The sequence below is a fragment of the Poecilia reticulata genome, chromosome 5, assembly GCF_904066995.2.
Source record: "Poecilia reticulata chromosome 5, P_reticulata-male-v2, whole genome shotgun sequence".
Lineage (NCBI taxonomy): Eukaryota > Metazoa > Chordata > Actinopteri > Cyprinodontiformes > Poeciliidae > Poecilia > Poecilia reticulata.
The window spans coordinates 20,234,361-20,246,946 of NC_088834.1; the positions used below are offsets into that span (position 1 = coordinate 20,234,361).

Below are 12,586 nucleotides of genomic sequence, written 5' to 3' on the forward strand. Positions count from 1 at the left end.
ATTTTCCTTTTTGGATAATATTGTGGAATATAATTTTAGAGCATTTATCGAAATTATGTCTTCGGTGAACCACAGAAATAATGTTGACAAAACTAAAATTAGCTCACGTTAAACTCCATTCCATTCACTCCTTTACATAATGTTTTGTCACAGCTCAAATAGGAAGCTAGTCCAATTTCCTACTCCACACTTTAACCTGAACTTAACGGTAGTAAGACTGATGATGGCAGCCGAGAGAGGACAAAACACTGTTCGCAGTTTCGCTACATTCGTCATATGTAGCGGCGATGAATATGAAAAATAGGGCCTTAAAAAGTATTCAAAGCACCTTTAAAGTGTTCATATTTTGTAATATAATAATCAGAAACTTTGATTAATTTAATTGGGCTTTTATACGGCTGACAAACGGTAAAAATCAAAATGCAGAACAACAAAGTAACAGAAATGTACCATACTTATCAGTTTCATCTGTAACTGTTAATCACTTTACATTTTAAATATATGCAGTATGTTGTGTTACTCCGTCATTTCAAACACTGATAAAATGAGTGTAACTAAACAATTTCAGCTACAAAAGACAAGAAAAATGAGTAGAAGCCACTTCACTGGTATTAACTTTTCCTCGTTACTGTCATAAATGCAACCAAAGGTAAAACAATAGTTGGTATTAAAAGCATTAAACCTTGGTAAAATGTTTTGCATTGCTGCAGAATAGATTCTGCAAATAAAGTATTTGCAAGTATTAGCTTCAAAGATAAAATATCTTTATTAACAGATGGCAGATTATTAAAGTAGGTTGTACAGTTGTGCAAATGGTTTAAAGCCATATTTAGATACAAGAGGAGGTATTATTGAGCCAAAAAAAAAAAGAAAAACCGAGCAATGGTTAATGTATTGTCACCATAATTATTCAAAGCTAAAAACAGCAATACACTTTTGGGAAAGGGCATAAATTCAAATGAAGAGAGAATTAGAATAAAAATAACAAAATAAAAACTCAACTAAACTGAGTTTGTCTTTAGTGTCACAAAAAAGATTATCTTCATTTTAAAGACATAATAATTTAAAAACATAATAGACAAAAATGTGTAAAAAAAAAAAAGTCTTTTAGTGTCAACATTTGTTGAAAATTGTTTCATTTGACCATATTTTGGTCTTAAACTGGCCAAATATAAGAATAAAGGAGAAAATAAATGATACTGCAATTTCTTTAAACTTTAGTTAAAAGTTTAGCATCAAAACATTTACTTTGCTAACATTTAAACCTGAAGCATCCAGATAAAAATGTTTATTATTACACCTTCAGTGCTGAATGCAATCACCTGAGGTTATTCCTTCATTACTGAATGTTATAGATAGTACATGTAAAAGATGGCCTTCATTTTAGGATATTCATAAATACACATTGTTCTGTAAATAATATGATCAAAACTACATCTTTTTAAAAATTAAATGTTATAAATGATCATTTATAGTAATAATTACATTAGTGCTACTCGCGATAAGAAAATAGTCTTATGAATTGCATAAAAAGTTTACAGCATCTATTAGATGTTTTGAAAGAGTAAATCAAAAGCGTTTGTAAATCACCAACACAGTATTGCAAAGCTTACGAGAAATGTGCGTTCTCAAAAATATTCCCTAAAATGTAAGGTACAAATTATTGAAGGGCACAGAAAAGTTAAGTCTGACCTACTTGATAAGAAACAAACCGTTCAGCTTAATGGTTATTAATAAAACACAAGATTCTTACATATTTCTTTTGAAAAATACCAATCTTTCCAGAGTTCCCAGTTCTTTTTGGTTGATATTAAATAGAAAATACAAAAGATATTTTAAATGATTTAAAACAGAAAATAAACGACAGGCAGAAAGAAACAAACAAACAACACAAGGAAGGAATTGATAAAGAACAAAGGAAAGTGAAGAAGTTCAAAAGAAAGTAAGTGAGTCAGGAAACTAAGACGGAAAAAAAAGGAGGAAACAAGAAAAAAACGAAGGGGATAGACGCAAAGAAAGAAGGACAGGAGGAGGAATAATGGGAAAAGTTTGCAAACAAAGTTGTTTCTATACTTACCTGCATCTGGAAACCACAGAAATCAAAATCTATATGTGTAGAAACCTTTCAGGCAACAGGGAAGCCTCATTAAAATTTGTTGCATGTCATGATAATCAAAAACTATTCGACATACTGGAAATCAATCATTTCCATTTAAAGCAGAAAAAACAGGACTCAGATTGAAAAAATCCTAAACTGACTTATAAAGATCTCCTAAAAGCAAATACTGACTCGTAGAGGGTTGAAGAATAGCTTGCTTAGTGCGCTCTCAACAACACTCCCAATAAATTCTTCATAGCCTGTGACTTAATAAAAAAGTTAATCTAAAAGCTCTACAAATATTAGTAATGTAAATGACAGGATTTTAGAGAAGCAAATATTTTTACTCATGCAGGACAACATACGTAATGTGTAGCAGCTTGCCACATGTTCATAACTTGCAGCTGTGTGTTGATAAACTCTCCCTTCATCAGTGTTTGTATGCTTTAAGCATGACACAAGCTTCCGTTGGACCCGCAGGTGGCAGCGATGCTGCAGTTCTTCAGGATGGGGCTGAAATGGGAGGCTGCGTCCGCCTCTCTAGGAGGAAATGGCCTCATGGTGGAGAGGATCAACGCCAGACAGTCGGCTACGTTTTTGTTTGGGGCGCAAGCCAGAGCGGGGGTGTGGCCTGAAGAGGATCAACAGGTTAGACAACTTGGGCTCCTTTGACGATCTCCCTCACAGATGAATATTCTCTCTTACCGTCCTCGTCTACAGCCATGACCGCTGCTCCTCTGCTCAGCAGCACCTGCACAACAGTGGCCAGGCCTTTTCTCGCAGCAATATGAAGAGGCCTGCAGGACAAATGGGTTTTTACAGTTTCATCAGTAAATTTATTAACATCGTCATGGCTGACGTTTTAATGAGAGGCTTTTTCAGGTGCCGTCATGCTGTTGTGGGGCTCAGAGCTTTACGGCAACTCACATCTGGAGGGAGTTGTTTCTTGCGTTGATGAGCGAGGAGTCTGTGATCTCCCCAAGGAGCAACAGAGCACACATCTCGTGACCCTGCAGACAGAAGCATGTCACTCATGAGCCTAAACAATGCTGCTAAAATTGCTGGTTGGCACCAAACTTTAGTTCCCACTCCAATCATAAAGAGTAACAGCGGACAGGTTTGTGTGTATGTGACCTTGCTGCAGGCTAAATGAAGTGCTGTGTTATTGTTGACGTCCACCATGGTCAGGTCTGGCTTCGCCTTGAGCAGTAAGAACTCTGAAAGGGAGATAACAAGCAACAACTTTATACATCACAATCATAAAGTTGCGGTTTTTAAACAGGATGTAAAACAATCTGCAAGCAGTAGAGCATTAGAGGATCAAAACTACAAAACTACAGAAAACAAGAGCAAAAACTAGTCAAAAGTAGGGATGCAAACAATTAATCGACGAACGATTAATGGTGTATTAGATTAAAATTATTTCGTTTTTTTTTGTGTTGTAGTTTGGCCACCACCCAGAAGAGGGCCCCCTTGGTCATCCTTAAACTGAGCCAGAAACAAATATGGCGGCCAAATATTGGGAAATGAAGGAAACATAGTGGATATTTACAAATTAAGGAAAGCATTATTTAATTATCATCCGAATAGATGATTAAAAAATAGAATTTAATGGAAATAAAGTAATGTTGCTACACACTCATGTAGGTGGCGGTATGCACTTAATGCTGTTTGCAATCCGCCATAATAAAAAAGAAGGAGAAAAAGATGGCCGCCAAAACAGAGCAGAAAAGACAAACTATCTAAACAGAATCCAGAGTGGGATGGAAAATACACATTATGCGGTTCTGTTTTGTAATATAAACACTTGACAAGCTCCTTAATTTAACACCTTAAATTCAGCCGATAAGAACAAGAGCCTAAGATACCTTTGGTCCAAACAATCTTTAGCTACCTACCAACAGCCATGGTCTGTCCGCAGTCTGCTGCCACCATTACAGCCGAGCATCCAGAGTGATCTACGGCATTGACCTGCGCCCCGTGAGCCAGAACCAGCTGGAGCCCAGCAACACTCCCTGAGTAAGCGGCTGCGTGCAGTGGCGTCCTGCACATCAAAACAAAACAGCAAAATTAATTAAAACCTACCCAAGCTGCCATAAAATAAACCAAAATAAGAAATATTAAGCTGGGATACCCGTTAAATATTTCATTTAATATGCTAATCTTTTCTGCCATTTGCTAACAGGAAAAAAAAGCAATATGTGGGATACTTTATTTATACCCAGGCTCTGAGTTTTTCGCATTTTGTCATGTTAACGTCACACTTTTATATTGTATTAGGACTTTCTGTGAAGGACCAACAAAATACGAAATGTGTGCTATTATTTTGTTGAGTCACATTTCAGAGGATTTAGGTATTTTGAAGTTTTGCTGAAGCTTTTCCGATTCTTTTAAAAACGTATTTAACTTCAGTCAGATTGTTTGGAGAACACCTACACACCAATTTGTCTACATCTGTGTACGAGATTTCCAGGTCAGGTGAACTGCACAATACATAATTATGTAGATTTTAGGCCTTATTGTTGAGCCTTAGCGACAAGGCATATGAATCCTTTTGAGGACTATAAAACAAAAATTATGTACATCTTACTGGTGTTATTTTAAATTATTTCCCTAAATGAAAATGAATTTGCATTTACATCACTTTATATTTAAGGAGTAATTTCAATGCGAGTGTTTTTGACGTGAAAATGTAACCTACCGTCCTTTGGTATCATTAGTGTGAACAATAAAAGGGCCAATCGTCTTTACTAGAAGCCCAGCAGCAGCATCATGTCCATTGATTCTGCGTGGAAAGCCAAAAGCACTTTAAATAAACGAATCTAGTCTAATATAATCAGAATTAATGCATAAATTTAGTGCTTAAAGTTTACTACAATACTCACAAAGCACAGTGCAGTGGCGTGAAGCGACTTCCTTCCTGGTTGCTATAAAGTCTGTTCTCAAGTAAATTATGTAAACATCCTTCGTGACCTAAGACCAAATATAAGGTTGATTCTTACATATTCTAGTTGTATTATTGTCCTTATTTGCTCATTTATTCATTAGTTAAGAATGAATTTAATTAGGAATATTGTCTAAATTGACTAAAACAAAATTAGCCAAATTGTCACCATGATAAGCGGCCCAGTGTGTGGGTGTGTAGCCCCTGAAGTCTAGCATGGAGTCCAGAGGGTCAGCCTTTTTTGCAGCTCTGAGCAGCATGTGGAGCAGCTTTGTGTGACCACAAGATGCAGCGAGGTGGAGCGGCGTCTTTCCCTGAGCGTCTCTGCACAGGGCAGAAGCCCCGTGTTCCAGCAGAGCCAACACAGAGTCCTCACTGCACAACATGGCCTGCAAAAACAAGCAGGCCGTGAAACAGTTTCTGGATTCAATTAAAGTTCTAATGAAGCTAAAAAGAAGAACTGCAATGTGTGATGTGCAGCAACTCACAGCTCTGTGCAGTGCAGTAAAGCCTCGCTTATCTGCAGCATCCGGATTTGCATTTTTCTCCAACAGGATGTGGACACAGTCAGTGTGGCGTCCTAAAGCTGCCAGGATGAGAGCTGTCCTAATAAACAAACAGGATTCGCTGTTTAATAAGGCTGGTGAAATTATCCTGGCTGGGAAAATGTGCTTTTCATAATGCATGTGGTCCATATATTTCTCTTAATATTTTTTTTAATGAATCAAGATCAAGATACTCACTGCATATCAAATATTCTTTTTGTTACTCTTTTTAAATGGATTTAACTTTAAATATGAAATCTAATATTTATTTTCTGCCCCAGGGAAACATTTTTTCATTTAAATATGCTTTTTTTCTGTCATGAATGAAAAAAACAACTCATGTGTTTAAAATTAGAGTACATCAGCGTTGGAAAAAAGTCAAATCACACAGCCACTCACTGCCCCTGTGTGTCCTGAGCGTCAATGACGCCGGCACTTTGTTCCTTGTTGACCAGTAAAAGCAAACAGTCCACTTGGCCTTCAGCAGCTGTGAAAAAGAAAGATCATTCAAAGACTAAAACTAGTTAACGCATTTGGAAATACTCCAAAAACACAAAATCTTACCAAGTATTCTTGACTAGTTTCTAGTACAAACATCTTATTACACTTGAAATAAGACAAAACTAACTTACAAGTAACTTTTCAGCAAGAAATAGGAGCTTGTTTTAAGTCAATCATTTCCTAATAATGATGAAAAATGTCTTGCTCCACTGCAAGATTATTTCTCTGCTTTTCACCAATATTAAGGAATTGCTGACTTAAAACAAGCCATTTCTTTCTTCCTGCAAGTTACTTTTAAGTTAGTTTTGTCTTATTTCAAGTGTACAAAGATATTTGCAATAGAAACTAGACCCAAAACACTTGGTAAGAGTTTGTGTTTTTGCAGTACATACCTGCTGCATGCAGAGCAGTCCGCTTCTGCTTGTATTCCTTCAACGTGTAGGAAGCCTGGTGCTCCAACAGGACCTCCACACATTTGGAAAAGCCTCTCTTGGCAGCAAGGTGGAGCGCAGTCTGGCCTTCAATGTCCCGCACATCCAGACTGACTAGCGTCTCACAAAGCAAATGCAGTGCCTCACAATGCCCATAGTAGGCCTGCAGACATAAAGTAATTAGTAGAAAAAAAAGGCTGTTGTGAAGCATTTAAAGTCGTCATACTCACGGCTAGGTGCAGAGGACTGACTGGAATATTACTTTCAACCTCTTCAAGACAATTAAAAGAGATCTCCAACAGCTGCAGGAGCAAAATAATAATAAAAAGCCATTAGTTGCAGGCTGCAGTAACTAATGTCAAAAGAAATACATAAAAGCCACAACTGACCAGTTCCAGATGCTGTTTGTTCCCATAAGCTGCTGCGTAGTGAACAGCACTGTAACCTCTGCTGTTCTTCAGAGTGGGATTTGCCCCGTTGTCAAGCAGAAAGTCTAAACACCTGAAATCAGCAGAAAGAATGAGATGCTTGAGTGTTTTTGCCCTGAAAAATAAATAAGAACAATGTCCCTTCTTGTAATCTGAGTTTAGCTTTAAATGACATTTCTGTTTGAAATGTTCTAGTGGGAAAAACAAATAAAGTGTTATTATTATATGCACCTCATTTGAGACTGTGCTTTGAAATAATATGCAAAAAAACACAAAAAACACTGTATTATGTACAGATGAACTTTAAAAGCACCAAGTATTTAACTAAAAATGAGGTTTACTTACAGAGAGGCTTCTTGTTTTCTTTCCTCACTGAGGTCTGGCTCGTATTTTGTTCCTCCTCTGTGAATAAAAACAAGTACAGTTAATCGAGTCAGACAACAGAAAAACCCACAAAGCAGTTCCCTGTCTGATGGCAAGAATCAGTTGAGTTTCAGCTTAAATGGCTGATGAGAAACGTGAGGAAGTTTTTGATTAAAATGACAGGAAAAGGTTCTCACCCACAGAAAGTGTGTGAAGCAGCAGCGTAGTGCAGAGGGCTGCAGCCCGTCAGATCCGCCTCGTTGAGCTCCGCTCCGGCTCTCACTAGAGAAATTGTACACTGGCTGTTCCCATTGGCTGCAGCGTAGTGCAGAGGAGATCTGAGAGACAAAATAGAGAGGGTTAAAAAATGTTCAAAATTATTTTATGCTTCGCTGCATCTGCTGCTTACCTCCCCAAGTCGTCCTTTATATCCAGTTCAGCTCCACTGTTTATCAGTAAATTAAGACACTCAACATTTCTGCAAAACAAACAAATATCAGAGAGAATATATAACATCTAAGAAGGATTCAACATATCTTATGATCACAAATGATAAAAGGATTAAAGTTTCACTAATGACGTTTATTTGACCGTTTAGCCGAGAGGAAAAGAAGCTGGGAAAAAAAAAAAAAGATATTGCGGCTGCATCACATCACAGATGGTTTTATTAAATGTAGTACCTGCTCTACACACAACAAACACCCAAACTTTTAATTACAGGCAGACATCCCCTCTAAAAGTGATGCAAATGCGGAAACAAAACATCAACTAATTAAATAATCAAAACGGTTCAGTTCTTCCACTTAGTCCAGTACCAGATTTTCTTTTTCTGGTCAAACTTCAATCTGAAGCCGGGTTGAGCTCGATTGTGTCTGATCTCTCACCCTCCAGAGGCGGCTGCGTGTAGGCAGGTCCTCCCATAATCGTCCTGCATGTTTATGTCAAACTCCAGGGTTGGGATCTGGCCATCCTGAATCACGTTGTAAAATTGGCCTGAGGCAAAAACAACAAAAACGTTCAGCCATAGCTAAACGCATCATGAAGACAGCTAAGATCCTGATAGAGAGCTGGTGGACTTAAAGGGATCCTCACCATTAGAAAGTAACTTGCGACAACAATCTGGGAAGCCAAACAACGCCGCAAAATGTAGAGGAAGCATCCCGTGAACCCCCTGTCTACAGATCACATTAATTAATTCACTAATCTCTGCAACCAGTAATAAAAAAAAACCATACAGTGGATGCTTTATGAGAATTCATCAAGGACCAGGATTTCTAGTCATTTTTTTAACCATAGATATGATTTAAAAGACTCACCTGCCTCTGGCAGCTGCGTTGGTCAGCAGAGTACTGGTCAGCAACTCCTGACCGTATCTCGCAGCAACATGGAGAGGAGTGTTTCCATTCATGTCCACACAATCAATCTCACCTCCTGAATGAAGAAGACAAATCTTGCATATGACAAACCCTTTAATCACCATCAGTCACACGATGCAGCAGGATGCGTGTTACCGTTTTGGATCAGGATCTGGGAGCTTGTGAAGCGTCCGTGCATCGCAGCCATGTGTAAAGCGCTTTTTCCTTCTTTGTTCTGTTCAACACATTAATAATTAACATTTAATATACCAGAGGTCTTTAGGTTCTTGTTTTGAACACATTCAAAGCAAATTCAGACTCCTTTCCAATTATCATGTGCAAAAAGAAACAAAAATAAAATTAATATTTCACCTCGACTGGATTTGCTCAGCCTTAATTAAGCAGCTTTTTTGCGGTGTAATGTTAACAAAAGTAAGAAAGGAAAGTTACTGATCAGAAACTTTGGAAAAACTTTTTTACCTTAATCATATTTTATATTTTTTTGCTTACACAGAACAGTTTCATAAATATAGAAACATGAACTGCTGGGCAATTGAAGTGTGTCTGATGGATTTTCCTTTTTTTTTTTTTTTAACCTGTAACTATTAAATCTTAGTCATTTTCAGAAAAAAATATTTTAAACTAAAAGCATTTTTATAAAAAAAAAAGTTTCATAAAAGTGTAAAAGCGAAGTCTATTTACAGTTAAAGCAGTCAAAATGTTAAAGTTTAAGCATTTTCAAAAATCTTCAGCACCTAAGCAAACCTTTAAAGTACTTTGTTCAAATCCTAAAGATCAGTAGATTTAACATCTAAATAAATTATTAAACGCAGTAAATCTGGATGTCCATTTTGAATCCTTTCTACAAATGTTTTTGGTTTTATAGACACGTTTCACCTGGATGTTGACATCAGCACCGTTGTTGACCAGGAGCTCAAGGCAGAGCACGCCGCTGGAGGAGATGGTGGCCAGATGCAGCGGCGTGTTGCCTGCATGGTTGGCCTGGTTGATGTTGGCGCCGCAGTTCACCAGTTCAGTGGCCACAGAGTCCTGGCCTGTGTGACAGGCCATGTGAAGCGCCGTGTTCCCAAAGCAGTTTGGCTCATCGGGCTGAAAACAGGGAGGGGAAACAAAATAATACAAAACTCTCTCAATTCAGAACGTATTTTTCTTTCTCACCAGACGGATTATTGTTTAAAGGTATTGAGGCGTATAGTTTATTCGACTAAGCTCCGGCAGCTTTTACCTCCACCTGGAGTCTCAACAGACACCTGACCACATCCAGGTGTCCGCTGGCGGCTGCAGCATGGAGCGGCGTGTAACCATGTTTGTCTTTGCACGCCACGTCTGAAATGTAGGACACCAGCAGCTTCAAGACGTCCAAATGTCCTGCAAGAAGAGACTTACATTTACTATAGGAACCTGTGTTCACAACATAGGAAAACATGTTGCTACATAACCAGCGAACTGAAACTAGTTTAAAGCCTTTTCTCATATGACCGATGTAATAAGAAGACAGAGATCCATAAAATCTTACAGATTCTCAGAACTTTCACAAAGTTACCAAATATTGTCAAGATGTTGATGAGGAAATTTAATCAAAATGTGCTTTAGCATAGGATCAGTTTAATATGCACCAGGTAGTTGCAGATTATTTGTATAGTTTTAACAGATTTGTTTGCTTTTTAGGTGAACTGTACAGCAGGTTGTACATGTCACATTAAAATATAAAATAAAACCCTTCAAATGTGTTCTTATGGTGTTTTTTTCAGTTAAAATTGTTCAGAATGGGCTTAAGTTACCAAAGATGCAGGATGGAAAACTGTGAAGCTCTTTTACTTGACAAAGCTCCTGAAGGTTTTTCAAATATTTAAAAACTTTAATTCAAGCTAAAGAGTTTTTATATGTAACTTTACTCACCGAGATGTGCAGCCCAGTGTATCGGCTGTCTATCCTTCTTATCTTTGGCATTTGCACTGGCTCCTTTACGCAAAAACAAGTTCACCATCTGTAAAACACAACACCTGGGTAAACATGTGCATTTGTGCAAGACGCCCAGATGTCGAGCTTGTCAATTAGAAATCACGAGTTATACCTTTACACACAGACAAAATATTTCACAACAAGTCGTTCAAACCATAACGTGCTTTATTAAAAGGAAGTAAATCTGCTCTTAATTCTGGTCATAAAGATTTAAAAGAGGACATAAAAAGTTCATTTGTTTTTTTCTGTCGTCTTTACAGGTTACCTCAGCGTGGCCGCTGTGTGCTGCGTGATGTAGAGGTGTCCTTCCCAGTTTGTCCGCAACATCCAGGCTGCAAACATATGGTATGAGGGCTGCAGCGCAACCTGTGGCCCAGTTTGCAGCTGCCATGTGTAGGGGAGTATGCCAGAATTTGTCCCGCGCGTTGAGTTCTGCTTTGTGTTTTAGGAGCAGTTCTACAGCCCTCTGAGGTTATAAAAAAATATTCATACATATCACATGTTAAATTGTAAAATCAAGTAGTTGCTTTTTCAAATGCCTTTCATTTAAAAAAAAAAAAAAAGTAAAGAAAAGTACTTCATTTCTCGAGGCTGCGGCTCGATGTAAAGGAGTGAGCAAGCCCTGGTCCTTAGAGTTTACATTTGCGCCTGTCATAATCAAAAACAGAGCAAAATCAAAAACAAGCTTTTCAGCTGCACACTGTAAGTTTTAGTCCTTATGCAGTAATCAAGGCTGCTTTGGTTTACCTGCATTTATAAGTAGTTCCATGACATGAACATCACCCAAATAGGCAGCAGCATGAAGCGGTGTGCTTTGTTCTTGGTCCTGAAATTTGAAAAAAAAAATTAAAAATTTAGTGGGAGAAAAATAAATTTTCTCAAACAAGAATATTTGAACTAAAAATGCACATTTTTATTTAGCTGTAATTTACTGTCAGGATAATAACAGAGAGCCCCGAAATGGAAGATCACAACATCCCTCTGTTACTCTTAAGTTTTAACAGTTTAAAGTTGAAATTTTACAAAACACTTCAGCAATTTATTGAGCTTTTAAACGCCATCTTTGATTTAAATAAGCCTAGCGATCAGTAATAATTAGTTGTACCAAGCAGAGCCACATACTGATTATACTGCTATATTAATGGTTATTATACAATCTTGTGCCAAGCCTCTTATCTCTGTGATTTATTTAGATGATCTTAAAATAGCAAAATAAGCGCCAAGTGAGTTATTATATTTGATACACATCCTATAGCCATAAGAAAATGGTAAAAAGTGACAACTTTATAGCCTTAAGGATTTGTCCAAGATGTGTAGCAAACAACTTTGACATCACAACATCAGCTCCAGACAGGATGATCCTACCTGAGCGTTGACACTTTCGTTGTGCTCCAATAAAAATGAAACATCTTCGGCATTTCGGCTGAATATGGCCTGGATCAGAGGAGACTAAAGAGAAGACATTGTCAACACATACAATAAAGAGCAGTAAGGGGCATGCTATTTAAATCACCTCATTCTCTCTGATTTAGGTAAAAAGCAAAGCTCGTAAAGGATAAAAACTTTGAAAGTCTCAGCCTTCAAATAAATGAAACAAAATCTCGATGGTAAAGGATCTGTGACACAATTAGCCTGAAGGAAAACTTTCCTCGTAGTGCAGCTATGATGACTAGCAGCTGTGCACAACAGTGAAGAGTCGAGTAAGTTTGCCCAAAGTTTATTAATATCACTTCAAAATCAGTGTTTACTACCTGGTCCTTGATACTTCTCAACTCCATGTCCCAATCACTCAGAAAGCTTCTTCATTGAGACTTTGTGTAAACTTAGCAACATATCAGCTAGTTAGCCTAGCTTTAGCTTATTTGGCAACTGGGATGTTTGGAGCAGTTGCAGAACATCGCGAGAGCACTTCGGGGAGCGAGATTTGAAGGGATTCGG

General features: G+C 37.7%; 1 protein-coding gene across 1 annotated transcript; it reads right to left on the bottom strand.

The window, feature by feature from the left end:
• Positions 1-742: 742 nt before the first annotated feature.
• ankrd52b (ankyrin repeat domain 52b) lies at positions 743-12,559 on the bottom strand. The gene is made up of 28 exons (XM_008409986.3): positions 12,400-12,559; positions 12,014-12,097; positions 11,396-11,474; positions 11,226-11,296; positions 10,914-11,114; positions 10,586-10,673; positions 9,912-10,054; positions 9,563-9,775; positions 8,822-8,900; positions 8,627-8,741; positions 8,403-8,485; positions 8,195-8,303; positions 7,720-7,788; positions 7,508-7,648; positions 7,293-7,349; positions 6,909-7,020; positions 6,750-6,821; positions 6,481-6,682; positions 5,987-6,074; positions 5,531-5,648; positions 5,212-5,431; positions 4,984-5,071; positions 4,800-4,883; positions 3,997-4,142; positions 3,233-3,315; positions 3,026-3,108; positions 2,804-2,895; positions 743-2,729 (listed from the first exon to the last, which is right to left on the bottom strand). Exons 1-28 carry the CDS (start codon positions 12,424-12,426, stop codon positions 2,545-2,547), a joined length of 3,132 nt encoding a protein of 1,043 aa, XP_008408208.1. The 5' UTR covers positions 12,427-12,559; the 3' UTR covers positions 743-2,544.
• Between the last annotated feature and the right edge of the window lie 27 nt (positions 12,560-12,586).

Excerpts from the sequence above, each read along its gene's own strand:
- ankrd52b (XM_008409986.3), bottom strand. The coding sequence starts at position 12,426 with ATGGAGTTGAGAAGTATCAAGGACCAG. Across the intron at positions 6,075-6,480 it reads GACTGCTCTGCATGCAGCAG|CTGCTGAAGGCCAAGTGGAC; the intron begins GTATGTACTGCA and ends TCTTTTTCACAG. Across the intron at positions 3,109-3,232 it reads TTCATTTAGCCTGCAGCAAG|GGTCACGAGATGTGTGCTCT; the intron begins GTCACATACACA and ends TTCTGTCTGCAG.